This window comes from Eptesicus fuscus, chromosome 16 (assembly GCF_027574615.1).
Source record: "Eptesicus fuscus isolate TK198812 chromosome 16, DD_ASM_mEF_20220401, whole genome shotgun sequence".
Taxonomy (NCBI): Eukaryota; Metazoa; Chordata; class Mammalia; order Chiroptera; family Vespertilionidae; genus Eptesicus; species Eptesicus fuscus.
Window position 1 is genome coordinate 29,951,169 of NC_072488.1, and position 27,822 is coordinate 29,978,990.

The window sequence follows — 27,822 nt, forward strand, 5'->3', positions numbered from 1 at the left end:
AAGAAGCTTGTTAGACAGAAATGGTACAAAAAAACAAGCCGATAACTATACACAGTAGTGCCCAAGTGAGTGCCAAGTGGGGTAGTAACTTGAGAGTAAAAGATACAAGAAGACTCCAGCCACCTGGCTCTAACAGAACGGGGGAGAATAAGGGAGGTGGGTGGGGTGGAGTAAGGGAGTACACATTTACTGGTATTCAACCCCGTGCTATACTGAAACACACAAATTGGGAAGAAAAACGAACTGAATTTGAAATGTATCTGGCTACAAGTAAGTTGCATTTGAACCAGGGTAAGTGCTATCATGGTGAAAATGGAATGCTTACCTCTGTCAAATCCTCCCTGCTCCTGCCAAGCTTGGGCTGTTCTTCCACACCAGCATAAACAACCATATTCCTACACAGAAAGAGTTTAAATTGTAATACACATAAGAAAATATATCAGAGCTTCGTGAATAGAATGCATTGAAGGTACTTTTAATAAACTCTAATTAGATGCCACATTTGGGGATAGGAGTACATCACTAACAGTCCTGGCCTTAAAAAAATCTATCAAATCACTGTGTCCTTATGAAATAAATTATTGGAGTCAACAATAAGAGATAAACAAGCATTTCTCTGGGCTGGTTTAGGCATGTTTAGTATTAATAGGTAGGAATATAATTAAGAGCAGCTATTAACAAACACCTTAAACATATAATGGTGGGCCTAAGGAAGCCTACGGGTTTCGGTGGAAAAACAAGAAAAGAGGCAGGATCAAGGCACAGCATTGGCAGGAGTCAAGAAAAAAAGGAAAAGGAAAAAACCTGAAGAGTCTGTATTTTTGGTGGTCGAGTCCTTCTAACTGCTTCAAGTGCTTCTGAACATCCCCAGAAGTTCAAAGATAAAACAAATTACATCAAAGATAATCAGTTTAATAATAAGGTGCATGGGAAGTTGTACTTACTGTGGCCAGGTGTAGTATCCCCAGTGAGTTTTTTCCACAAAACAACTTGACTCCCATTCTTTTTTAGTTTTTGGTATACTTTTGCTATCATAATGCAACCAATGATTATCAGGCCTATCACCAGCAAGAATTTGGGTGGATTTAGGGTATCCGCCTAAGGAAAAGACAAATTACATTTGATGAACTTAAAAATATGTGTGCAATAATTATTCTCAACTTTTAATCAATAGGATTAGTGTGACTGTCTTCAAAACAGGACTCTCTTACAATTGGCACAAGGCAAAACTGACCATGTATATCACTAGTTTTTACTAAGCCAACTGTTTTCCTTTATAATACTAGTGACCCTGAGCACGAATTCATGCGAGAGCAGTTCACTGCCGCTTGCCTCAGCTGGCTGCCCCACCCACCGCCTCTCGTAGCTCTCCGCTGTAGCTCGCTGCCCCTCCCTGCTGTAGCTCTCCCCTGCTTGTAGCTCGCTGCCCCACCCTCCTGCTGATTGTCGTTACATGACGGTGTCTCAACCAATTTGCATATTACCATATTATAAGTATAGATTTTAAACTTTGTATTAAAATAATTTTGCACTTCTATAGTTTGTATAGAAAAATATTTGAGATCAAGAACTATATACTTAGAAAGAAACTTCCAAGTCTGCTGAGAAGCACTATTAATTACATTTGGTAGTACTTACTGATTTCATAGGGGTTGATGGTCAGTTTTTTATGGGTCCTTTTTAGCTGCTTAAGAATACCAGCAACAGCTGAGATTGCCATCTGAAAACGAAACAGGGTGGATGTGTCAACTTTTTAAATCTCTTAAATGGTTGCATGCCTTAATCAAAGGAGAAGCTGGATTTCTTTCAAGAATCAAGAAATACCTCACCCAATGATACCTGGTGACACATGTGAGTACTAAATATGACCTGGAAGGAGTCACTCACAGGTCTTACTCTTGAGCCTTCATCCTTCATGCTAGTCTCTGCCTAGAAAACTTTGATCTTTTCACCAATACATGCTCATTCTTCAAATCTCAGCCAAAACATTTCTTAAGGATCTTTCGCCAATGTACCAGCCTAGGTCAGTCCCACCTTGTACCCTACCTCGAATACTTTGCGAGTAAAACAAAAAAGTTGTATCCACAGACATCTTTCACTTCCTTTACCACTTCATATAATTAACTTCTCGAAGTCAATCTTTCCCATTAACCTGTAAACTTGTTCCCTGCTATATCTCCAGTGCTAAAAGGTAGTGTCCGAACATGTCCTCATGTATTTATTAGCCGAGTTATCATCTCTCAACCCAAAGAAGTAGACTTCAAATCAATGCACTCCAAGGTATTTATTAAGTGTGTCTTGTTTGTGAAGAATTTAAAGGCTTCATGTGAGGTAAAAACTCTCAAACCCAAGATTGTAACTAAAATAAAATATCTACCTTTCGAACTACAATTGCATCATGGTTGAGATTCTCAATAAAAAAACGTATGGCACGAAGAGGTAACACTCGGTCATCTCTCAAGAGTAGAGACAGAAGCCCAATGCCTATATGCTCAAATTTCCAGGGCCTAAAAAGGGGAGGGGGAAAACAAAATAACAAAACACATTGCTCATAAAACCACTTAACAAAAACAAAAGAAAAAAACACAACTGAATATGCAACGTTTTTTAAGTATCCCAAATTAAAATAGGTATACTGAAGAACATCCCTCCTATCATTAGCCCCAAACTTCCCCTCTTAGTCTTATAAATTCATGAATCAGACCACAATATTTTTGTGATACAGTCTTTCATGGCCTCCAGGACAGAAAACTCCTATAGTATTTAAAATAAAAGCTTTGAGAATTAAAAAATTTATGTACTTACAGATTTCTCTGCTCCACACCATCTAGCAAAGTGTTTACCAAATTTTCATAGTTCCTTAAAAAAAAAAAAAAAAAAAAGTTCAGGTGAGGTATTTTTTTTTAACAAAGTACTAAGATGAACATAGACAAAGTAATAATATAAATTCAAATTCTGGCTAGATTCACCCTCTCACTGGTGAGAAGCAAACCAGAGTAAAAGCAAATGGATGAACAGAGACACTGGGGAAAGAACATGAAGAGTACAAAGAAAACCAAAAAAAGTATTATGCTAGGTACAGAGCAACTCAACTGTTCCTGAGTGGACATTCAAAAGTCAATTTGTGAGTGTCCGAACATGTCCTCATGTGGCACTCCAAGTATATTCATAAGGTAGGCTACTATGAAAAGTTTATTACTTTTACATAGAGATACTGGAAAAAATCAATAAGCATATTCATAAGGCAAAGAAACAAATCAAGATAGGAAGGCCCCTGCTTGAGTTTTATCACTGAAGCACTGAAGTGCTTTGGTTTCAAAAATCTAGAAACAGGTTACTGATATCCTGATAACAAATTTGTATAAATCTGATCAAAAAGCAATTATTTATAAGTGCTATGCAAGATAAATGTGTTGAACTTGAGTTAGCTTTTAATAACTGATATTCGTACTTAAAAATCAAAGAGAATTCACATTGAAAAAAGATATGACATTAAGATTAAGTTTATTTTAAGATGGTGTTTCCCAACTCCATAGCTAAAAGTGTCAATCCGGGATCTTCACAATGATTATTTCCTAACATTTCTGTATTTTTTACAGAATCAATGTGTAAATTTTATTACAGAGTTATGGTTCACCTGTATTTTAGAGATATCTAAAACCCCCTATCTATAATGTAATCTTTGACAAGTAGGCACGTTTAATTACCTTAGGGCATCAGCATTCTTTACTTGTTGGCGTCTAAGTCCTTCTTTTATTTCTTCTAAGCTAGGCATTATCTGGTTGGTAGAGGGGTTTTTTGATTGTTGAAGTAATTCTGCTATTCCAACACATGACTTTGGAATCTTATTAAAAAGAAAAGCCAGGGGGGAAAAGTGAAGTATTGACACATACTACAACATGGATGACTCTTGACAATATTATGTTAAGTGAAAGAAGCCAGATATAAAAGGCCACATATTGTATGATTCCATTTATATGAAATGTCCATAACATGGGAGTTCACAGAGAAAGAAAGTAGACGAGTGGTTTTCAGAGGCCACAGGTATGGGGGAACTGGGAAGTAACTGTTGCTTGGTATACAGTTTCTTTTTGACTGAGGAAAAGGTTCTGGAATTAGAGTAGTGATAGTTGTACCACCCTGTGAATACACTATTGTTGAGTGAATGTTTGGAATGTGACTTACATTTCAATTAAAAAAAATTTTTTAGCAGTTTAATCTAACGACAGCTGTAAATAGCAAAACTGTTTCATAAAAAGGGAATACATTTAGAGCAGTGATTTTTAAGCCAACATCACCACTGCAGAGAAGAGGAGCATTCAACTGCGCTCACATCTCTTTCAGCCATCCTGATTCTAATGGGTGCCTAACATGCACTTGAAGATCTGTAGATGATCTACTGCTACATCTCTCCATTTGAGCACCAAGGAACCTTTTTCATCTGTCAAATCATTCCGTTTTTATTTTCTTCACTATAAATCATGAACCCAGTGGCCAGTAAGAATAGCACTCTAAAATATCAATTCTTTGAAAAATGAGGCCACAGCATGTACAGGGAATAATGGTAATTATAACTATGTAATAACCCTTTGTGGCCCCTTGGAAGAGAGCAGTCTAGCTCACTCCTGGCCATGCTCCAACCTCCTATTCCACCCTGCTATTTACAGTAAAGACCACAAAGAAAACAAAACAAATGCTTTTAAAAATTAATTATCAAGAACATTATTACAGAAAAAAAGATAAGAAAAATAGAAAAGCATTTTAACAGGGTAGTATTTCCACTAAAATCTGAATTACAAAATGGCTATGCTTACTGAGAAGTCCAAGCCAATTGTTTCATACTGACGATGAATCTTTTCTGCAAGGTCATCAAACAGTCTCACTATTGATGGTTTTTCCAGGGACATGGCTTTGCTAAGACCAGAAGAAACAATTGCTGGCCACGTCTGTACAATACAGTCCCAATCATGAAGGTTTGCCAAGCATACGCCACTGTGATTTCCAAGCAGACAATACAAGGCACCCTGCAGGAAAAAAAATTAATATGGAGTTAAGAAGTCACTCACCTACATGATGGTTTTAAATTTACTAAACACTGATTAAATTCTTGATTCTGTTTAGCAAAATAAGTTCACATATTTGTTTGGCATGTTACTTTTAGAAATTTGAACTTAACGTTTAATTAAATGTCATTCAATAATATTTTCTCTAAGTCATTTAATAGGGGGCTAGCTCAGAAAATGGCTATTAGGGTAATATAAAAGTGAAAGGATTTTGTTAAGACAAAGCTTCCATCCCAATTCTCTTGTACTTCAACTATATTGTAAAGATCATGAACTATATATATCACTCTTAGCATTTTAGGACATAATGTGTAGAAGGATTTCTAAAGTAGTTAACATATCTTTCCCACGTATTTTCCTAAGTATATAAAAACTAGGTTACTTAATTATACTGTGTATTTTCTAGCCATAAAAGTTCAATAGGTATCCCTTTTCAATGAAAAGAACAATTAGTACCAAAACATTTCCTGAACATTCACCCTAACTAAACTCCGATCAGACTTCTTACCCACCTGATGCTATACTCTTCTTTACAAGTTCTCTTAAGGTCACTGTTAAGCTCACCTATACTGATCTAATAGACATTTTTCAATTCTGATATTACTTAACCTATCTGATTTTGTACATTTGAAATGCTTTCAACAAGATCAATAACATACCTCACAATGAGTTACCCCTTCTACATGGGGGCGGGGAGGCGCACAGCACATTTTTTCCATTAAGGATCATGTAGTAAATAATTGGCCATACAATCTCTGTCAAAACTACTCATCTGTCACTATAGCATTAAATAGCTATAGACAATACATAAAAGAATGGACATAGCTGTGTTCAAATAAAACTTTACTTATAAAAGCAAGTGACTGAGCCCAAGCTATAGTTTGTTGACCTGTCCTTACAGGCTAAGTTTAAGGAACTTGTTTAGTTCTCATCTTAACTCTTTCCAGAAAGCAACTGACAGCACTAGTTGTGTCTTCCTTCTAGAAAGAAGTCTCGTTATCGTCTGTAATTCCTCATTTTCTTATGTATTTATTACCTTTCTCTTCTCAGTTACCTCATCTTCTTAGGCTTCTAATGAAGTTTTCTCAACACCTGCTTCCTGGTCCTGCCTCACTCTCCTCCTAGGCTCTCGTACCCATCTCTAAAGATTTCAATTATCATCAATATACACTGATACAGTATTTTTAAATCCAAACTCAGATGTCTGTCTTGTCTCTTAGTTTATTGAAACTACTTCAAATTAAACTTGTCCAGACAAATCCTACCCAATAAAGAGGGAATATGCTAATTGACCCTCATGCTGTCGCAAAGATGGTGGCACCCACAGCCAATAAGGAGGGAATATGCTAATTGACTGCCATGCCCTCAAAAGGTGGCGGCACCCACAGCCACAAGATGGCGGCGTCCAGTCCCCTCTTCCCCACCAGGGTGGCAGGCACGCGGCATAAATCGCTTTCAATCAGCCCAGTTCTATCTGATGGTATAAATGATCATTATATATCACCTACACTCTATATTGCATCCCTATGAGAGGTAGCATTTTCCTTATCTTGCATCATTTCCTTCCTCCTCTGTGTTCATCACACAAGCTTTCTCTCAGTTGCTCAAACTTACTATGTTGGGCCCTCCTTCACGCTGGTCACATTATCCTAAATGGTTGTGATAAATAATTTAAGTAAATAATTGGGGAGAAAAAAAATAAACTATACCTGTGAAGTACACTGATGTCTTCAACTTACTTTGAAATACATAAAAAAATAAGATGGCTGAAGAAATAGATATGAGATAAGGTAAATAAAGCTTTAAAATGGTAAAGACAGTACCTGAATGGTGGACATACAGACAGTCACTGAAGAATTATTTATTTCAAGTTTTCTATGTGTTTGAAAATTCTTATAGTAAAACAAAACAAAAAATAACTGTACCTTGAACTGCTGTTGTGTGACATCTTGTCTGTCGGGTCGTAAGAACTCCAAAACCAAGGGAATGATATCTCTGCAGCAGAAGTTATATGCTCCCAAGGCAGCAAAAAATGTTTGCTGAGCCTTATTTCTGACCTAGAGAGAGTATTATTAACAGAGAACTTTTATTCAATGATAGACAAACTACAAAAATTCCTAAATGAATTATTATAAAGTAAAAATTTAAATATTATATTAGAAAAACATATTAAAGCAATGCCTTAACAAAAACAAATAATTATCCTTTTCTCAAAAGGAAAGCATGACCACCAACCATATCTATGATTTAGGTTACATCAGCACAAATATTTTTTATAAAGGTGAGACTGAATGGAATCAGTATGCATTTGATCAGTAACATAATCAGCAAAATATTAAACTTCTTATTCCGAGTTACTCTTGATGAAAAGTCTGATTTTCTCTAAAACACAGAAGTTAACTTTTTCAATGCAAATGTTATCACCACATATTTTATAACATAAGCAAAATATTCAGTGTAAATATAAAAACAACACACAGTACATATTTTAAGCCCTTTTCAAGGTAAGTTTAGGTGAAATATCTGCGTGAGAGACTAGTTTCCCAATTTATATTATTTTATAAATACAGAATAATTAGCTATACATAAACCTCTTTACTTTTTTCAGTTTTCCATGATTAGCGATAATAGTATTGGTCCCATACTACCTTAAAGGATAGACCCCATAATTCACATGGTAGCAGCTTCCTAAAATCCAAACATAACACCTAGGAGGGATTACATGGCCTTTGTGATGTGATTTAATTAAGTGGCAGCAACATTACACTAGCACTATCCATCAACTTCAATTAATTTTTTTTAATTGGAGAAGCAATTACAGCAAAAATAATTATTTTTAAAAGACTAGCTAAATTAGCATGAATATATTTACAATTTGAAAGATATTCTCTATGCCAATAAATTTAAACTCCCTTGTTAAAATAGGGATATTTAGGTTGCATGTAATAAAATGGGAGAGTGGGGAGAGTGGTGTTTAGACTAGGCCTTACCTGACTGTATGAACTTGTAGATAAACGAAGAAGATCTCTGATCATATCTTGATGTACCTTTTTGTACTCACAACCTTCAACAGTTAGTGTTCGTAGCTACAAAAAGAAATCAATGTAAATCAAATCTCAAAAGTTTGTACTAAAAGCTCATTTAATTATGAAGTAACACAAGTAATTAAATATTCATCTGGAAAACTGTCATTTAAAAAAGTCATCTTGATTTTAAAAAGATATTTACCTCATGCTGCAACATTACTCTGTCAATCAACAGTGCTCTGATATGTTGTTTTTTCCCATGGAGCTGAAAGAAAAAGTAGAAAACACTTCAACATTTTCTCTAAATGACAACAGTGGATTGTCCTGAAACCCTTAATGAAAAATTAGTTCAAAAAGGTCACAGCAGGCTGGTGAGTAGTAGAGGTAATTCATTGATTCTAAAGCCATCAGGTTTATTTTAAAATGTACTATTTCAATCAATTTTATGTATAACAACAGGAATATTCCCTTTAAATGGCTCATCCAACACCCTGTTTTTCTGATAATTTATGAATAGATCCATGCATGGGAAAGCAATGGAGCTGGTTCTTATTCGTTCAAAGTACACAAACAGCCTATAAAGAAAACTTCTGGACTCAGTTACATTTATAAGTAGACTCCCTAGGTAACTGTGTGTGTTTACTACAGAATATAATACCTTTTATTTTTCTGAAAATTATCATTTAAGCTGTCCCTCACCCCTAATCTTCTACCCAATTACATTGGTCATCAAGTCCCCACAATTCCTTCTTTTTCAAAACACTTTATTTCCACCTTCATGCCAGTGACCACATTCAGGCTATTTCTCCATCTGGGCTATTAGAACACTTTAACCACCCTCCCTATTTCTAGTCTCAATCCCCTACTGCTTATTTTTCACAGTGGTAACAGAGTTTTTCAAAATTCATTAAATTAAATATTGCTCTTTCTAATATTCAAGCCAGATCTAGTTAAAAATCTTTAATGACACCCCTGAATATAAAACTGAAGCACTTTCTGGGGAAAAAATTATAAATGACCTGGTGTAGCACCTTGACTCTTCCCAACAGCCAGTTTCCTAAAGCGAGCCATGCTTGTAACATCTCCCTGCCCTTTTCATGCACGGAGAGGGGGGTGAGTCTCTCAGCGAGGCCTGCGCCCTCTCCAATGCGGGACCCCTCAGGGGATGTCCGACTGCCTCTCGAAATCTGGGACCACTGGCTCCTAATCGCTCGCGCCTGCCTGCCTGCCTGATCGCCTCTAACCCCTCTGCCTGCCTGCCTGATCGCCCTTAACCACCTCTGCCTGCCTGCCTGATTGTCCCTAACTGCTCCCCTACCAGCCTGATCGCCCCTAACTGCTCTTCTGCTGGCCTGATTGCCCCTAACTGCCTCTGCCTTGCCCCACATCCAGGACCCAGGATTCCCTCCTCCGGTGGTCGCAGGCACCCGGGACCCGGGCTTCCCTCCCTCTGGCCGGCCACAGGCACCCAGGACCTGGACCGGCTTTGCCCGGGCTGGCTGTAGCCGTAGACGCCGGGGACCACGGGGCAGGCAGCTTGTCCCTTTCCCAGGCCGCAGCCTGGCTGGTCTCCATTCCTCTCTCGCGAGCTCATTCGTTGACGACCACTTGCATATTAGCTCTTTATTGTATAGAATTCCTTCTGTCTAGCACTTCTTGCCTAAATAAGAAACTAACACAACCTTTTTAGACTCAATTTAAATGAAAGTCTCCTATAAAGAAAACTGCCAAGAACATCAAATGACTAACTTAAGTATTCTTTCTTCCATGCTCTGAGAGAAACTTGTACTGACTTTTCCTAAAGCATAAATATATGAGATATATTTTTCTCTGATCTATATAAAGTGCCTTTGGACAATTCCTATCTTTTACTCAGTACTTCAGTATTTTACAAGGCAGTTTCAATGCCATTGCCAATTTACCACGCTCCAAATTCCCACTGAAGAGTTCAGAGACTGTGGAAATAGACTGAAGAGTTTGTTTCAGAAAAATAAATTTTTTTCCTAGTATACTTTTGATTATATCATGATATCATATTTGAAAATCTACTATTTTTACTTTTGTCAACTTTCTCTCTATGCCTAATAATCACTAAATCAGGTGATTATATCAATATTACACATCTTTAAAAATATTATTTCAGTTGTAGGGGAAAATACTGACCCGATTTTCCATTGATTTCTTTACTAGATTAAAGCTTTTCCAACGGGAGTCAAATTCATGCTTGTGAGATCCTTGGAATTGCAAAAGGTCTCCAATAATCTGTGTCAAAGAATTTCAAATTTTATATTTATAAGTCATTGCATCAAACCCTGTCATATTAATAATTATGAAACTATTAAATGACAATTGTACCTTTATGATAAGAAACAAGGACTTGGTATCATCTTCTGAATTATTAAGTATATGGTCTATAAAAGGAGAAGAAATCAGATTTTGGTTAAGATATTTTGAATTACTACCGTACTCCTAATACATTAGTTAAAAGTCTAATAAAGGAAAAAAACACCACCTGATATTCTCACCAGTGAGAATGAAAAATGTTAAAAACACATATGCTAAAAAATTAAATTCCTAAATATTAGTTAAAAAAAAAAAAAAAAGCATATATGTACTTACTGAGAAGTTTCCTTATGACCCTAGCAATTGCTTCTCGGTGGTTCTCTCTGGATAGATCTGTTTAGAAAAATGAGAAGGTATTTTAGAGACACTGAAATGCTCCCATATTGTTGAAGTTTATATCAACAGTTTGTTTAAAGAAGAGATAATGTATCCAGGAGAAAATAAACAAGTGAGTCGGCCTTTATAATAGTTGGATTAATGACTAGGCATGATATAGAGTTACCTTCACATTTACAATGACCTGCTTATAAAACTTGTTTAGATAGGCAAGGAAGTGGGAGGAAAAAAACCCATCTTTGCCAATATTTCAAAGACTCTATTCACTAACTAGAGACCATAAATGCATAGGATTCTCTAATTAGTTATGGGTGACCCAAATCAAGCAAGCTAAAATTACTCTAGCAATTAATGTATGCAACTAACTCCAGTGTTAATCCAGCAATAAGGAAAAAAAAATTTCTACCAATGTTAGATTCAGAACATTAAATGAACAAAATAAAATGCTTTGCATAAATATTTATATAAAATTTAACTATGGTAGAAAAATACAGAGATAGTCAGAATATATAAAGGTTATAATATTCTCATTCATATCAAGTATATCAGTTCTAAAACAATTCTAAATATAAATGAATATTAGAGTATATGAAAGTCTGCTTCTGCAAATAGAAAATATCCAAATATTTATTGACCCAAATTTCTATCTTGTACTAGCTTATCTTTATATAATAATTTTCTAGTTTCTCCAGAAAAAGCATATATAACTACTGTGTAATTAATATTCATTTTTATATATAAAAAGGAGCCTAGGAAAATTACAACTACAAAATTATTCCATTTTAACCCTTGTAGAAAAATTGACAAAAAATAAGACTATGCAGATTTACTCAGATTAGGATTCACATACCATATTCAAGTCCAGTATACAACTTTGTCTCTTCCAAGGACACCATACTTGGTACCCTGTATAAAAACAAGAGTGCTTGTATTTATTAATAATACCAATAAGAAGGGTTAAAGGGAAAAATGTCATTGCTAGAATGTTTAAATGAAAACAAAGATGATGATGCTCTTTTAACAAACACAGATTTCCCATCTTCCATACTTCTTTACTCTATCCTTCTGAGGATTGATGCTATCTGTTTATCAATAAGGACAATAATATTCATCTTAAAAGAAAATGTTATTTACATTTAGTGACTTTAGGAGGGGAATTCACTGCCCAAATGAGTGTTGTATTGATAGTCTATAGTCAAGTGTAAAAGCTTAAGTCTGATGATAAACATTTATACATTTATACAAAGGAAAGTCAGATTTGTAATAGCATAGTAAGGGTTAAAAGTAGTCACCAAAAACCCACAATGAAATTTTACTGTAGAATATATAGCAGACAAGCTTCTTTAGACAATCATTACCCTTCCTCTTAAAACCAGCCAAACTGATTTCTCCTACCATCTGCAGAAAAATGCCACTACTTCATAAGATGTTCAGAGGTAAAAAACACTGCATTTCCTAGTTAAAGATCTGTCACAAAGAAACATGTTACTGGAACAAACTGAGCTGGTTAAATCTATTAAATGAAAAGTCACTTTTTAGGTATGTAAGAACAGGTATTGGAAAATACAAACTTTTATAACTGAAATCTAAATTTTCTACATTAAAAATACTTGAATTTTCAACATTTTATATCAAAATATGAGACTGAATTCAATAACTTTTTACAAACAAAAAGATATTACTTTCTAAGAGGAGAAACACAGGCACAAATGCCAAGAAAACAGGGATAAGCATACCTAATACAGGGCTAAGTAGTAACAAACATAAATTTTACAGTTATTAATCATCTCTCATGAATTACACAGCCTTATAATAAAGAAAACATTTTAAAATCAACACACTGCATCTCTAGTGTATTTTTATAAGTCGAATTAAGTTATCTTTACCTTAATACTTCATAGCTTTAAATTCTGGGATTTATCTAAATAGTAATAACATCAAGATTACTAAAATGACAATTATAAGTATGTCCCTCCCCATCATGTAGTGCTTAGGATGAAAACAGAATCATCACAAGATTCAAAACCAAGCCTACAGAGTATAAACAAAGAATGGTAATGGGTTATAATAGAAAATGCTAATTTGCTTCTCAGAGATTTTCAAGTTCAAATTCTAATTCTTAAAATCTGGTTTTCAGCCCTAGCTGGTTTGGCTCAGTAGATAGAGTATCAGCCTACAGACTGAAGGGTCCCGGGTTCAATTCCAGTCACGGGCACATGCCCAGGGTTGCAGGCTCAATTCCCAGTAGGGGACATGCAGGAGGCAACCAATCAATAATTCTCTCTCATCATTGATGTTTCTATCTCTCTCTCCCTCTCCTTTCCTCTCTGAAATCAATAAAAGATATATATTTTTAAAAATCTGGTTTTCATTGTATAAAGCTTGGAAACTTGAGCATTCTGTAAAATTGTGTATGATTAAAAAATAGATATGTACCCAGAGTTTAGTCAGTAAAAATAAAATCAGATTCCTTTACAATGAATGTAAAGGGGAGTCCAGCCCTAACCGGTTTGGCTCAGTGGATAGAGCGTCAGCCTGCAGACTGAAGGGTCCCAGGTTCGATTCCGGTCAAGGGCATGTACCTTGGTTGCAGGTACATCCCCAGTGTTTCTAACTCTCTATCCCTCCCCGCTACCTCTCTGTAAAAAATCAATAAAATATATTTAAAAAACAAAAAAAAGGGGGGGAGGGGGAGTCCATGTCTACTGAAATTAGATTTCACCAGCAAAGAGAAAAAGGTTGTGCTTAAGCAGTAACAAGCAAAAAGCATTAAGACTGTCACCACCCTGGCCTGACCTCCCTTGGGAGAGGATGGGGAGGTGCTTGTCATGAGCTGTCACTTGAGAGGACGTCTCCTCACTGCTGCTATAAATATAAGTAGCTTACTAAAGTAGGAATACAATTGTACCTTACCCAGTCCATACCTAGTACCAAATAATATTGAACCAAGCATACATTTTAATTATCATAAAATCAGTCTTACAAGTAACGTAAAAAACAATCTCTACAGCAAACCTCAGAACAATTTTTACTATATCCAAAGGGAGGGGGGAGAACCTATCAAACAAATTAAAAAGAAAAACCCCTATTAATTGGTAATTTGAAATGGTTTTTTTGGTATGCATTTATGATCCTAGTAATCCATTACACTGTAATCACTTTTAAAAACAAGTCTCAACTACAAGCCCTGATACCAATTTTTAAAACCCATGTGTCACTCTAAATAGTTTCCCTATTAAAAATTTTGAAGATGATCAATTTTTATAATTACTTAAAAATATCAGCCTGCATGGAATTTTAAAGTATAGTATTAAGTAACACATTTAAATAAAAATTACTTAGGCTTTTGATTTTAAAATCTAAATTAAAATACATCTACAGAACTCAAATGTAGAGAAAACATCTGGTTAGACATATATTTTGGTTTTGTTTATTCTTATCCATCACTAATTCCTCTTAGGCTTATTTATCTAAGATTCAGCTTTAACTGATCTCTTCTTATCTAATAAGTTTATTGAACTCCATTTGGGTTGACATGTTTTACAGTAAATGTTTCTCCACAAGTATAAAAATGTATTTATATCAATTTATTTTTTTCTGATCTTTAAAAGAATAATTTTCTAAAAGAAATATCTAGTCATGACCTATTTATTTCTTGTGGCCACTTTATAAGTCATGTGCAGCCATACTCTGTTACTTAAAACTGCTCTTGTAACTTTTAGTTAAGAACATAATCTTAGCTGAATAGATTTAAAATACTGTCAACTTATAGATATGCGTTCTGATTAAAAGCCATAGTAGCAATATATATAATTGAAATCAAATACCATCACTTTCTCACCCCAAGTGAAATTCATTCTACTCACATTCACTCTTTCATTTTACAAGGAGTAAGCATTTTGACACAGGAACTAAAAATTCTGACAAGTAATTTCAACACAACATATTATAAATAATACCATCTATAAATAATAAAGTTAAATCAACTAAATAGTAGCAGGCCATCTAATTTATAACAAGATTCAATATGTGTGCCACGGGGCGGGGGTGGGAGGAGGGGACGGGACCTGTAAGTTTCCACAACTATGTGATTTATACCACTAGATGGCAATCTTCTTTAGATTTGATCAGAGTAGAACTGAAAACAATCACTGGAGGAAAAAGATGGTGAAAAGGGAAGCAGTGACTAATAACATAAAAACAAAATATACAAATCAAATATGCAAATGAAAGCTAGGTTAACTGTCGTAACACAACCGCAAACAGTAATGACTCTTCCTGTCTATAAGTGAAAGAACAAGCTACCCTTTCCAATAATCACTCCCCTCCCAAAGGAAAACAATCCTAAAGGTATAAAACCAAGCCACTAGATATTTATTCCAGCCAAGATTATGAAGTGTTTCACAAGAGACAATTAGCCTATTTCTGTGTTCTTATGCAATTCAATCCTAGGCATCAATAATAGCAATAGACACAAATGAAAAGCTAGCTCTTCCTCTACCATGTACATAACAGGTTGCTAAGTAAAGAAAGAGAAATCTTACAGAGTGCTAGGTTGAAAATTTATGCTGAGCATAAGAACTATTTTCATGTCTGACACACAAGCTTTTAAAAAATCAAAGAAAACAGTCAGAAGGTGAAATAAGGAGAAAACAGGATTACTCACCGTGGAGTAGTAACTGTTTCCTTTTCTGTGTGCGGCTCCCCCAGCAGAGCTGGGTAGTTCCCTGGAGGTGCCAAGAGAGGTTAGCTAGCCCTGCCCCTCATCGCATAACAACACATCCTTTCACATATTAATGAAATGGTCTCAACTCTTAGACCTTAAGTATGAATTTTTCTTGAGTGAAAAGTTAGTAAAAGCTGAGATCTTAAGAATGATCTAAGAATGACTTACAGATCTATCAGAGAAAAGGGGGAACAAAGTAAAGAAGAAATATTGGAGATGAAAAATGATGACTCCTCTACCTCGAGTAACCCTGCTTTTATAGATATTATTAGTTTTTTACTTTCTGTGATAGCTGGTTAGACCTAAAAGATTATGAGTGGACTGCAAAGGAGAAATTAATGATGATTTGAGGATTAAAGGCAAGTGTCCAAAATTCCTGTGACCCTGCAAAGACATTCTCCAACTTCCACAGCTATAAAGGTAGAACTATGAGTATAAACTATATCACAAATATTTCTATTAAATCATCAACTAAAGGTTCCTAGGGCGAAATAAAGAGGTTCCAATGTAAGAGTAATTCAGCAGACATAGTATAACAAAACTGCTAAAAATTAAAATTGTACTAAACTAAAAAATGTATCCTTTAATTACCCTCAAGGAACCGTAATTTACCCATCATTTGAAACAGTAAAATGTATAGTATATACAAGATATTTAGTGACCCCCTACACTGCTAAAGGCCAAAAATTACAATGCAGATACATTAGGTATATCATTTATTTTATATTTATTAAGATAATCAACTTCTCTAAGTAGTTTATTTTTTGTCAGTCTCTAATCACTTAGCATAGTTCATATATTTAGTAGCCATTCCCCTGAACAATAGGATTTTAAGATCATCCCATATACTCTATTAGAAACTAGGTTAGATTTTCTTACAGAAAAACTCAGAACGAAGTTTTTCATTACTTTTCAATTTTCCAGAAGACAAATACTACTAATACATGTGCAAGGCAAACTTAATAATGAGTGGTTTGACCAATCAACCAATCAATAAAGCAGCTTGAATATTTTACCTAATTGAGATTTATATAAGAAAAGCATAAGCTGAAATTTTAAAAAATTGAGTTGCTATGTGCTTCCAAAAACTGCTTGAGTATTTTGAAAAATGCATACTGTCCCATAATACAAAAACAAAATTGTTTATTAACATCGGTAAAATGTTAGCACTTTAGGCATTATACTAAAGCCATCTGTCACATTTATGCCTTTCCTTTTCTCCATGACCTGACACATTTTACTCTATTTTCCCATAGAGCAACTACTTTCCTATTGTTGTTTTTATGTACTAGTTTCAAATTGATGTGCTGTTGATAATTTAATTGAGAGTTGTGCTACAGATATTCTTTCTTCACACCAGGCAGTGTGATTTAATATCACAGAACAATGGCACCACCAACTGAAATTAATTAGTGTTTTCAAATCAATGTATATTTATAAGATTTTTAACAACTGACTTATTAAAAAAGCATTTCAGAAATTTAAAAAGCTAACTTTATTTTATGATACTTTGGTGAGAACCAATTTACTATCAGCCAAAAAAAGCCAAAATGTTATATAAAGAAAACAAATATTACCAAAACAAATTAAAACAAATTAATATTTCAGATAAAGATGATACCAGTTAAGAAACTGGTTTTAAAGCTAAGGATTCTGTTAAGAATGAGTTAAAGGCCCAGGGAAGACTATACTCCATGTTTTGGCAATTCAACGGCTAGCTAAGGGCTGTTCATTCATTTTTAATTCAACTTCATTTAATCATTACCCTGCATAGATGTACGTAACTATAAAGAATCCTAAAAATGTGTTTTATTCAATGACTAAAATGATTGACTTTTTCATCATTTCATATTTTATTTCATTATGTATTACTAAATATACAGGGGGTAGGCAAAAATAGTTTTATAGTTGTTAGTATGGGAAACAGCTTTCTTGTATTATTATTGTATTTTTCATACAAACAATTGTAACCCACTTTTGCCCACCTCTGTATACAAGAAAACATTTTATATGTATACATTTAAATATATTTTAAAATCTAATAATTGTATATTTATATTAAATAACTTTTACTACTTCATTATATTAAATTTTCACACTAAAAGTGAAAAGTCAAAAACAAAACATCGCCATTTAAATGATCTTTCTTCTTCAGCTTTTCTGGGAAAAATCTATAAAAGATACTCAGGATCAATTTTATAGTTGATAGTGTATAGTAATGCAGGCTAACAAATTATTTAGTTATAGTCCATGGCATTTGTAACATTTTTATAACATGGTATTCTTTTCCTTATTGAAAATGCATTTCATTATATATAAACCTAATTGGTGTATAATAGCAAAATATATGGCAATTTTGTCTGGGTGCACATTTATTTCAAAAGATAAATTCTTGCCCAGCCGGTGTTCTCAGTGGTTAGCGTCAGCCTATGAACCAGGAGGTCATGGTTCAATTCCTGGTCAGGGCACATGCCCGGGTTGCAGGCTCAATCCCCAGTTGGGAGGCGTGTAGGAGGCAGGCGATCAATGATTCTCTCTCATCATTGATGTTTCTATCTCTCTCCCCCCTCCCTTCCTTTCTGAAATCAATAAAAATATATATGCATATATATACACACAAAAAAGATAAATTATTTGTGTCAATTCCCTACTATAGTCCACATGGCATAATATGGCTACATGATGATAGGAACTTCCATATCGAAAAACCTCCAGGCCTCCTTAGCTGACCCTTCAAGAAGTACATCTAAATGGTCACTCTACTAAAAATCCTCTCATCATATACACAGATTATACATGCTTTTGCTCTTAGATACATTTTTGGATTAAATGAGGACACTTCTCATTGTCAACAAGTTTAAGCACAACTAAATTTACTAATGTAATAAACTCATTATATATTAAATTTTTTACTGTATTATACACTGTTAAAATCTCCAGGAAAATAAAAACCATTGATTTTAATTTTAGGTCTCATTTAAAATTATTGTTTAAAATCAATCTCTTGTGCCCCGCCAGGTGGCGGGCTCAGTTAGTTGGAGCAAAAGGTATTCCCAAGCACCAAAAGGACTGCCGGGTTCCATTCCCAGTCAGGGACCATAACTAGGTTGTGGGTTCAAACCCTGGTGGGGAAGTTTATGGGAGGCAACCATCTTTGCTTTTCTCTCTCTCACATCAATAAACATATCTTCAGGTGAGAATTTAAAAAATAATTTAAAAATTAATCTCTCATAATAAAAATGAATTTGGTAATACTGCTCTGATATCAAACTATAAAACTAATGAAAAACAAAGGTTTTGTAAAAGAATTCAGCAAATTCCTAGGTAAACTGAAAACAGATTCCCTTACTTGAAATGGCCCCACTTCTCCCTCTTAAATCTAATGATCAAGCTAAAATTCAATGTCTAAAGACAGCTTTTAGATGGAAATAAATGGGAATTATGAAAAAGTATGATTCCAAACAGTGATTATACAAAATATACGAAGATAAGCAAGTCATATTTTAAACAATTCCTTGAAGCTTTTTAACATTTTTGTTGTAAAATCCACAAATAATTCTCTTTGTGTTTTTTGAGCAGGCAGGGATTACTTACTCATTTTTATGTGATTTTCATTAAGTTGTTCAGCAATGAGATGTTGATGTAGACAGAAAATGATCTAAGATGGTATACTGAAACTAGTAGCTATCTACTTATTACATGAGCTCAAGTTACATATTTGCTGATGTCCATTAAATCCAATTTTTCAACTTAAATGGTAGCACTAACAATAGACTAAATCAAGACACTCTTTCAAAATAATAATACTCTGAAAAGCACTTACATTTAAAAAAAGCAACTTGATAGATCTAAAAAGTTCAAAATCATAATGAATAACATTGGACAAATTTTTATTTAAAAAACAACCGTTTTTTGCTACAAAATCTTTAATCAATGTTGACAGCAGACAAAAAAAAAGTATTTTTCTTTCCTTTTTAAAGCAGAGTATTTCTTAATTAACTTAGTAATCTAATAAACTTAAATATCACTAAATTAATATTTAAAACTCATGAACATTCAAAGTTATCCTGGCACCATATGAATATCTGAATAAGCCTTAAAGTTTACAGACCTAAGTTGTACCTCAGGTATTTTTTGGCCTATCAATGACAAAAAGGTTAAAGTGATACAAACACCACCAATAATTATAAAACCAGGAAATCATTATGTGACTAAGACTTAAAATATATACCAAATGGGAAAAAAGCAAAATATATAAAGTAGTTATTTTTACTTACAAGTTAGCAACTGGCTCTCCTTTCAATGGAGGTAGGAGGTTTCCTGAGCCAATTAAACAGTTGTGCACTATAGTCAGACTCTGTAGAACATCATCTCTAGAAAAAATAAAAGGTATTTTCATATTTTACAAGACTCCAAATCCCTATTTAATAAAAAGCCAAGAATCTAGGGGGAAGTACAAAAACTCCATCAAGTGGGGATATACAAAATTAAGGCAAAAAAAATGGCAACCACCACAGTTTACCCACTTAATAGTTCAAGGTAATTAAACAGATATTTACTGGTAGTAAGAGATGTGCTTATATTTAAGCAGGTTCTAAATAATCACAGGTAACAAAGACTGATTGTGCTTTGTGAAACAATTCTGAATTTAATCACCTATTTACCTAAAGATCACTACCGCAAGAAAACAGTATTACATGAAATCTTCTAGCATATCTTCTCATCTAAAAATGGACTAGCTAAACGTTCACTCCAAAAGGCAGTTTTGTGCAATAGACTATATAGCTGACGTGAAGTCAATCATACTTCTTCCTCCAATCCCATTTCTACTGAATTTACTATTAAAGTTTCCTGATATCTGACACACAGTAATTTTCCTACTATTATTTTAGGACTGTCAAACATCCAAACTACAAAAGTCTAATGATTTGAAATAATTTTCTTATTAAAGCCCATAGGAAAGGGGAAAAAAATTACCTCACAGAGATATTTCTCTTAAGTAATATTAACAGCAATAATGAATTACCGAGAAGAAACAAACCAATAAATCTAAGCTGAACCTAGAAAAGCAGGAATTACTTTCAAAGGGGACATACCTACACACTTCTCAAAGATGCACACGTGAAACAGCTAAGTAAAAAGCACTAAAAACAAGTGAGGACAAAAACCATTTATGTTTAAATGTTATGACAAATTTTCTGTTACACAACGCTATATTAAATGGTTTCTAATTACACTCGTGTCGATGGTCAAAACTCACTGAAAATGAATACAGCAGACATCCATAGAGAGAAGGAAAGGCACAAAAAAAGATGTTTTTTAGTCTGAAACCATAAAAACTAACACCAATTAATTATTAAAAAAAAAAAACACACAAAAAAAAACTAACCTAGACATTTCAAGTTCTCCATCCCCACACTGCTGGAGTTTGATGAGTTCAGGCTGAAGAAAAGAGTCCAACAGAAAGAAGGCAAACGCCACTTCATTGGAAGAAGGAACATGCCACTGGATTCCCAGATTCCAAAGGTCCCCCGGTTTACCCCAGTCCTAGAAAAGAACAGCATTTGTTCAGCCGGTTGAGAAGTTGAAAAAAGAACATATATACATAATTGAAAATGTTAGAATATGTATAAGTGTTCCAAACCTAAGATAGTGAATAATGGACACAAAAATGGCATGACAACATTTTATCCCTTCATTGTAACTCCTGAAAAGGTCTTCCTAAAGAGTCCCTCAAATATTAGTTTACTTATAAGAGTAACAGTAGCCAAAACCCGTTTGGCTCAGTGGATAGAGCGTCGGCCTGCGGACTGAAGGGTCCCGGGTTCGATTCCGGTCAAGGGCATGTACCTTGGTTGCGGGCACATCCCCAGTAGGAGGTGTGCAGGAGGCAGACGATCGATGTTTCTCTCTCATCGATGTTTCTAACTCTCTCTCCCTCTCCCTTCCTCTCTGTAAAAAATCAATAAAATATATTGAGGAAAAAAAAAAGAGTAACAGTAAATTTATGTGAGTCTACTGAGTTCCCCGATAAAATTATATGGAATTATAGAGGTTTGATGTGGCACAAGTCATCTCACACAAAACAGAAAAGAAGGAAACCAGAGGAGCTCCAGCACATATACTATGCTGCACACATTGAAAACATTCCAGGGAGCGCCATTCCAGCTGCCAGATGGAATGCTGCCTCATTCACAAATCCACTTAAAAAGCCAATTAGATCTTCAAAATAAATAACCCAATAAGTTTTAATATAATCTACTTTTAAAATAAAGAAGTGACACCTTCATACACAAGAAAAAACAACAACCACACTTTGAATTCCTTAGGAAAATAACCGAATATATCCTTGAATCCTAAATTATTAAAAATGCTTGCCTTGATAGGAAAGTATTCAGAAAGACACCTGTCAAAGCCACCCGGCACACTGCAGTATTCTGTAGGGTAGATGAGTGTGGTAGAACGAAGAAGGTGATGCAAAAGGTTGCAGGACAGAGTGTAACCCTGCTTACAGGTTAAATGTAGGGTTCTTTGGAGAATCTTTACAAGTTGCTCCCTATAAAGAAGCAACTTCTTCCCATCCACTCGAGTAATCTAAAAAGAGAAAGATTTTTTAGCCCGAAGATATTTGGGGTAAAAGGTTTAAGAATCAATAATTAATGCAAAGGTTAATGTTTGGCCATGAAATAAGTCTTAAAAGCATTAACAGTGTTTTTCTTAAAGTAATTCATTTTAGGCCTTATTCATTATATTCTAACAATCTATTCTTTTTAAAGGTCAAACTCATTTTCTGAGTCCAGGTTCTCAAGTGCCATGGCATAGTAACATCCTTTACAAAAGAGTCCCTCTCCTTTAAGAGATAATGGAATTTCTGTTCTTTGGTTCTTGAATGCTCAAGTCTGATTAATGGCCAAGTTTAGAACACAGAGAAAAAAAGAATTCCCAAATCCAATAACCTTTTCAATTAATGAGTTACCTATATTAGAATTAATAAATCAGTAAAAAGTCAATAATACTGAACATAAGGTAATCAATAATTATACTCCTGATATTAGAAAGTGGCATTATCTGACTTTCTGCCACTAAATCAAAAGAATACCTAAAACTTATGACCTTTCATGGTTTTAATATCAAACTTTGAAAAAAGAATAAATTCTAAAAGCAAGTCAACATTTTCACAATTATATTTTTTTATTCCAAAGATTTACAATACCTCAGACAAAAGTTGAAGATTCCATAGTAACTCCTTATCTAGCTCTTCCTCATTTAATACATCATCATCTAAAAAAGGCAAAATAGTACAGAAGGGAGAAAAAAAAAATCTATGCATCCAACTAAACAAATCATTTTTTACATATTTACATTTAATATTTCCGACAGCTGAAAAGTCTCTTTTAGGGAGACTTTTTCAATTCCTTCTTGCTTTAGAAGAGGTGGAAACTCACAATTCAGAAAATAAACACAGCAGCCAAATGGCTGACCATGCACATATCCTATCTAATAAAGAGGGAATATGCTAATTGCTGCCACATCCTCAAAGATGGAGGCACCCACAGCCAATAAGGAGATAATATGCTAATTGACTGCCACGCCCTCAAAGATGGCAGTGCCCAGTCCCCTCAGCCCTGCTGGGGCGGCAGGCATGCGGCAAGTCCGGGCCCGCCCCCAGGTGGGCCTGGCGGCTCCGCACGCCTGCCTCCGGAGTACCCCAGTCCCCTCAGCCCCCCAGCCGCCCAGGACTGGCCCGAGGCACAGGTAAGCCTTGGATGGCGGCTGCCCGAGGCTCAGGTAACCAGGGCTGGCTGAAGCTTGCGCTGCCAGCAGTGGCAGCAGCAGAGGTGTGATGGGGGCATTGCCTTCCCCTGATCACCGGGTCGCCTCCCTCCCCTGAGGGCTCCTAGACTGTGAGAGGGGGCAGGCCGGGCTGAGGGACGCCCCCCTTCCAGTGCATGAATTTTCATGCACCAAGCCTCTAGTCACAAAATAACTGGTATTTTTGTGGCAACTTTTAAATGGTTCTTGTATGAAAATATCAATTTAATAAAGTAAAATTTCTAATCTACCTGTCAACATGGTGATACCTTATTTTGAGCAATTTCCCCCCAAACTACAAAATTAAGATACTACATAGCTTAAAGGATCTGTTTTTATTAACAGAATACTAGAAACAGAATAAAATTTCATTTAAAATTGTAGATACAGAATGGTAACTATATGACTTACTCATCGTAAGCTGAGTTATAACACTGCAGCAGTGGGGAACAAATAGCTTCAAAGATTCCTCTGGGCAGCACTGAAAACATATGCATATAAATAAGTTTTTTGAAAGGTACAAATACTAAACAGTCACAAAGTATACACTAGCACTATATTCAGTGGCAAATAAGGGCTGTAAGCAGCTACTGAAAGGACTATGTATTTTAAGTATAAGAAACATACCTAAAAAATTAGTCACATAAATCTGTTGGTTACTGATTTATTAATTCATCAGTCCAAAAAACCCAAACTCACCTTTACAGCAGCACGGCACATGTCTGCCACCATACGGCCTGCCACTCTTGTTTCAAATATATGTGAAATCGAAAAATTAAAAACCTTCTGAAGGGCCACCTTTAACATAAAACGGGAAATGTCTAATCAGAATTTTAAGCAAAATTAAACATAAAACATTTTTTAAATGATGCTCAGACTATATTAAATGTAACCAAATATGAAATTTTTAGCCATCAGAATTTATAAGGATTTGCTTACTAATGTTACATTCATATCTACAAGCAATCTTTACACAAGACCCTAACATGAACAAAACAATTGAAGCACAAGATTTTATTTGCCACAGAAACACTAAACACAAAATTACAACTCTTGGAAGCAATACAATTATCTTGTTGGCTAGTCCAATGTAACTCAATACATTTTTTAGAATATCTAATACTTACATTTTGTCATTCTGACAACCACATCTATTTAATTTTACAATCAAGTCACAGGATTTCAATTGCTGAATGAAAAATTGAGCTCTCCACATGGATTAATAGTACTCAGATTATAAACAACTCCCTTCAAAAGATTTCGATTAAATAAGAGATTATTTATGTTAATATGTTATGCTCATATAATCTTAGTAAATATTTCATGCAGCTGTAAGGTTAGTTTTTAACCAGGATAAACAAATTGAACAGTAATAATTTCAGATGGAGAAGAAACAGAAATGGAAATAAAGTGTGGTTTTAAAGACCATACTGTACATAACAGGTACTAACCAATATTGAATTCATCCTAGTTTGCCAAATTTTATATTTAACTAGAGGTCTGGTGCATGGATTCATGCACATTGAAAGGAAATTCTTTAGAAGGTGGCCGGTGGGGTGGGACTGGGCGAGACGGGCCAGACATGCCCTGGAGCCAACCTCCCTCAGTCCCTCCCTGGCTGGCCGCACCTGGGGCGGTGCCAGGGCTCAAAGGATGTCTGTGGAGTGGGGTCCCTCCGAAAGGTGGAGTCCCTTGGCCTGGCCTGCGAGGATTGGGCCAAAACCGGCAGTCTGACATCCCCCATGGGGTCCCAGAGTGCAAGAAGGCACTGCAAAGTTGCTGTCGCTCGGCAGCTCCTGCGTTGAGCGTCTGCCCCCTGGTAGTCAATGCACGTCATAGCTACTGGTCAGTCGGCTGGCCACTCAGCCTCTTATATATATATATAGATTTCTATCATATTATGACATAAACCACTTCCAAAACTATTCTCCTATATAGTATTTAATTGTAAACTTTAAAAATACAGTTAATTCTTGTTATTTGAAGTAGTTATATTCTATATAGTTGCTGTGAACATGGAATTATCAAATACTAATTTGCTAGCTAGTAACATCATTGTGCCTAAGGGACAAACAGGATCACGTTCCTACAAGGCTCTGTGTACACATTTTCATCAACTGAATTTTGTGTTACTGTGTTTGTTTAAAGACACCTTATTTAATATATACCCTTGATTCATAACATGGAACTAAAATCAGCAGCATAACTCATGCCCGAACAAAGCTCATCTAAAACATGCTATTTTCGCCCTAACTGGTTTTGGCTCAGTGGATAGTGTCAGCCTGTGGACTGAAAGGTCCTGGGGTTGATTCCAATTGGGGGCACGTGCCCAGGTTGCTGGCTTGATCACACTGTGGGGCGTGCAGGAGGCAGCCGATCGGTGATTCTCTCTCATCATTGATGTTTCTCTCTCTCTCTCCTTCTCCCTTCCTCTCTGAAACCAATAAAAATATATTAAAAAAATAATAATAAAACATGCTATTTTCTCTGTTAGATCCTGCCAACTCTCTTATGCTTAGAATACTAGACAGTGCTTCAGCACTACTCTTGGGGGCCATTTTCAGCAGCAAAATCACAAAAATGTGAAACCCTAGAACTAGAGAGACACAAAAAGAACATGTTCACAGTTTGAGAGCTGAAGCAAAAAGGTAGGGTGTCACCTTATTCGACCTCAGCTGCAAACATGTGCAACTCAAATTTTTGCCACTCCAAGTGTTGACTTAGGGGTTACAAATAAATTCTAGCCAGTAGGTAAATGTGCTAATATGGAGTATGCAAATAATGAGCATAACTGTATTAACTTTTTCAAATTTTAGCATGGAAAGGATAAACTGGCATTAATTTATACACTTTAAGTAGCTTAAGGTTCAATTTCTTTACTTTTTTTTTTTTTGGAGGGGAGAGGTTGTTTAATCCTCCCCTGAGGATATTTTTCCATTGATCTTTTAGAGAGAGTGGGAGAGGGAAAGACAGAGAGAAACATCGATGTGAGAGAAACACATCAATTGGTTGCCTCCTGCATGTGCCCCGACCAGGGTGAGGGCTGGGAGGAGCCTGCAACCAAGGTATGTGCCTTTGACCAGAATGGAATCCGGGATCCTTTGGTCCGCAGGCCAATGCTCTATCCACTGAGCCAAACTGGCTAGGGCACTTAAGGTTCAATTTTTAAAACATCAAATAAGATTACAACATTGGAATTTAATTTTTCTTACCATAAATATTTCTTTGGAACACTGTGTGAGGATTGTACTAAATGTAGAAGACAGACCTAATTCGACTAAACTCTCCAAGTGAGTCATTTTCTCAGTTTCTGTCTCTTCTCTTGTTTGCTCCAATGTGCTACTTTCAATAAGTCCAAAGCATCTACATGATGCAAAATAGAAAGAAAAGTATAATTTTAGTAACCAAAAACAGGTTTAACATTTTTTTTGATGATCAGATAAACCTCTATTATTATGACTGTTCAAATGACAGCTACATAACTTGCACATGACTCACAAATCAACTGTCCTTTTATAACTTCAAAAGCACCACCTTGGGTAGTCGTGAAATAGCAGTTGCAATACAGAGAGAGACTAAAATTGCTGGGACAGAACAATCATTGTTTTGAATTCAGATAAAGGGTAGGTCTGGGGTACATGCTCACCTGTCCATAAACTGTAAGACAAAGTCCTCAAATTCAGCCGTGGCTGAACACAGTTCTCGTTCCACCTACAACATTCATGTGGAGAACAATTAAAAGTAGCTTTTTATTTTTCTCGTTTGAACTAACAAAACTCAAATATGGTCTACGAAATAGATATAACACTAAATTCTTATATTATATACTGTGAAATACAGCACCATTATCACATGTCAATTTAGAATAACTCAATCTACTACTTCCCAGGAACCAAAATAAGAATTAACATATTTTATAAGGGCCAACCCAGAAGTCAAGCAGCCATTTTTATTATCAATTACATTTTTCAAACTGTCACTATATATTCCTAGTCAGGGCACATGCCTGGGTTGCAGGCTCAATCTCCAGTAGGGGGTGTGCGGGAGGCAACCAATCAATGATTCTCTCTCATCATTAATGTCTGTCTTTCTGTCTCTCTCTCTGAAATCAATAAAAATATTTTAAAAATAAATAAAAGAACAAGACAGTGATAAAGAAAATGTCATTAGATGTTAATTTCAACAGATTTATTACTAACACTAGAGGCCCAGTGTACCGCATTTGTGCACTTGGCGGGGGAGAGGGGTCCTTCAGCCCGGCCTGCACCTTCTCTAGTCCAGGACCCCTCAGAGGATGCCCGCCTAGTGCTGCTGCGGAGACAGGAGAGGCTCCCACCACCGCTGCTGCACTCACCATTCTGGCTGAGCAGCGCTCCCCTGTGGAAGCGCACTGACCACCAGGGGGCAGCTCCTGCATTGAGCGTCTGACCCCTGGTGGTCAGTGCACATCATAGCAACCGGTCGTTCCGCCATTTGGTAGATTTGAATATTAGCGTTTTATTATATAGGATAAGAA

At 35.5% G+C, this 27,822-nt stretch overlaps 1 protein-coding gene across 4 annotated transcripts in view; it reads right to left on the reverse strand.

Moving 5' to 3' along the window:
• The window catches only part of PSME4 (proteasome activator subunit 4), an 86,925-nt gene that overhangs the window by 19,445 nt on the left and 39,658 nt on the right, over positions 1-27,822 (reverse strand). For all 4 annotated transcript variants that reach the window (XR_008558561.1, XM_008162133.3, XM_054728198.1 and 1 more), the window contains exons 13-34: positions 26,953-27,017; positions 26,519-26,669; positions 24,006-24,104; positions 23,718-23,787; positions 22,708-22,775; positions 21,873-22,088; positions 20,884-21,041; positions 19,772-19,867; positions 11,619-11,674; positions 10,709-10,765; positions 10,445-10,500; positions 10,253-10,351; positions 8,292-8,354; positions 8,054-8,149; positions 6,989-7,120; positions 4,815-5,024; positions 3,708-3,844; positions 2,806-2,859; positions 2,378-2,507; positions 1,639-1,720; positions 945-1,098; positions 326-395 (exon numbers count right to left, since the gene is read on the reverse strand). Coding sequence is in view for 3 of the 4 variants with exons in the window: in XM_008162133.3 (XP_008160355.2) it covers positions 326-395; positions 945-1,098; positions 1,639-1,720; positions 2,378-2,507; positions 2,806-2,859; positions 3,708-3,844; positions 4,815-5,024; positions 6,989-7,120; positions 8,054-8,149; positions 8,292-8,354; positions 10,253-10,351; positions 10,445-10,500; positions 10,709-10,765; positions 11,619-11,674; positions 19,772-19,867; positions 20,884-21,041; positions 21,873-22,088; positions 22,708-22,775; positions 23,718-23,787; positions 24,006-24,104; positions 26,519-26,669; positions 26,953-27,017 (2,319 nt within the window). In the remaining variant the exon portion in view is untranslated. The remainder of the gene's footprint in view (positions 1-325; positions 396-944; positions 1,099-1,638; positions 1,721-2,377; positions 2,508-2,805; positions 2,860-3,707; positions 3,845-4,814; positions 5,025-6,988; positions 7,121-8,053; positions 8,150-8,291; positions 8,355-10,252; positions 10,352-10,444; positions 10,501-10,708; positions 10,766-11,618; positions 11,675-19,771; positions 19,868-20,883; positions 21,042-21,872; positions 22,089-22,707; positions 22,776-23,717; positions 23,788-24,005; positions 24,105-26,518; positions 26,670-26,952; positions 27,018-27,822) is intronic.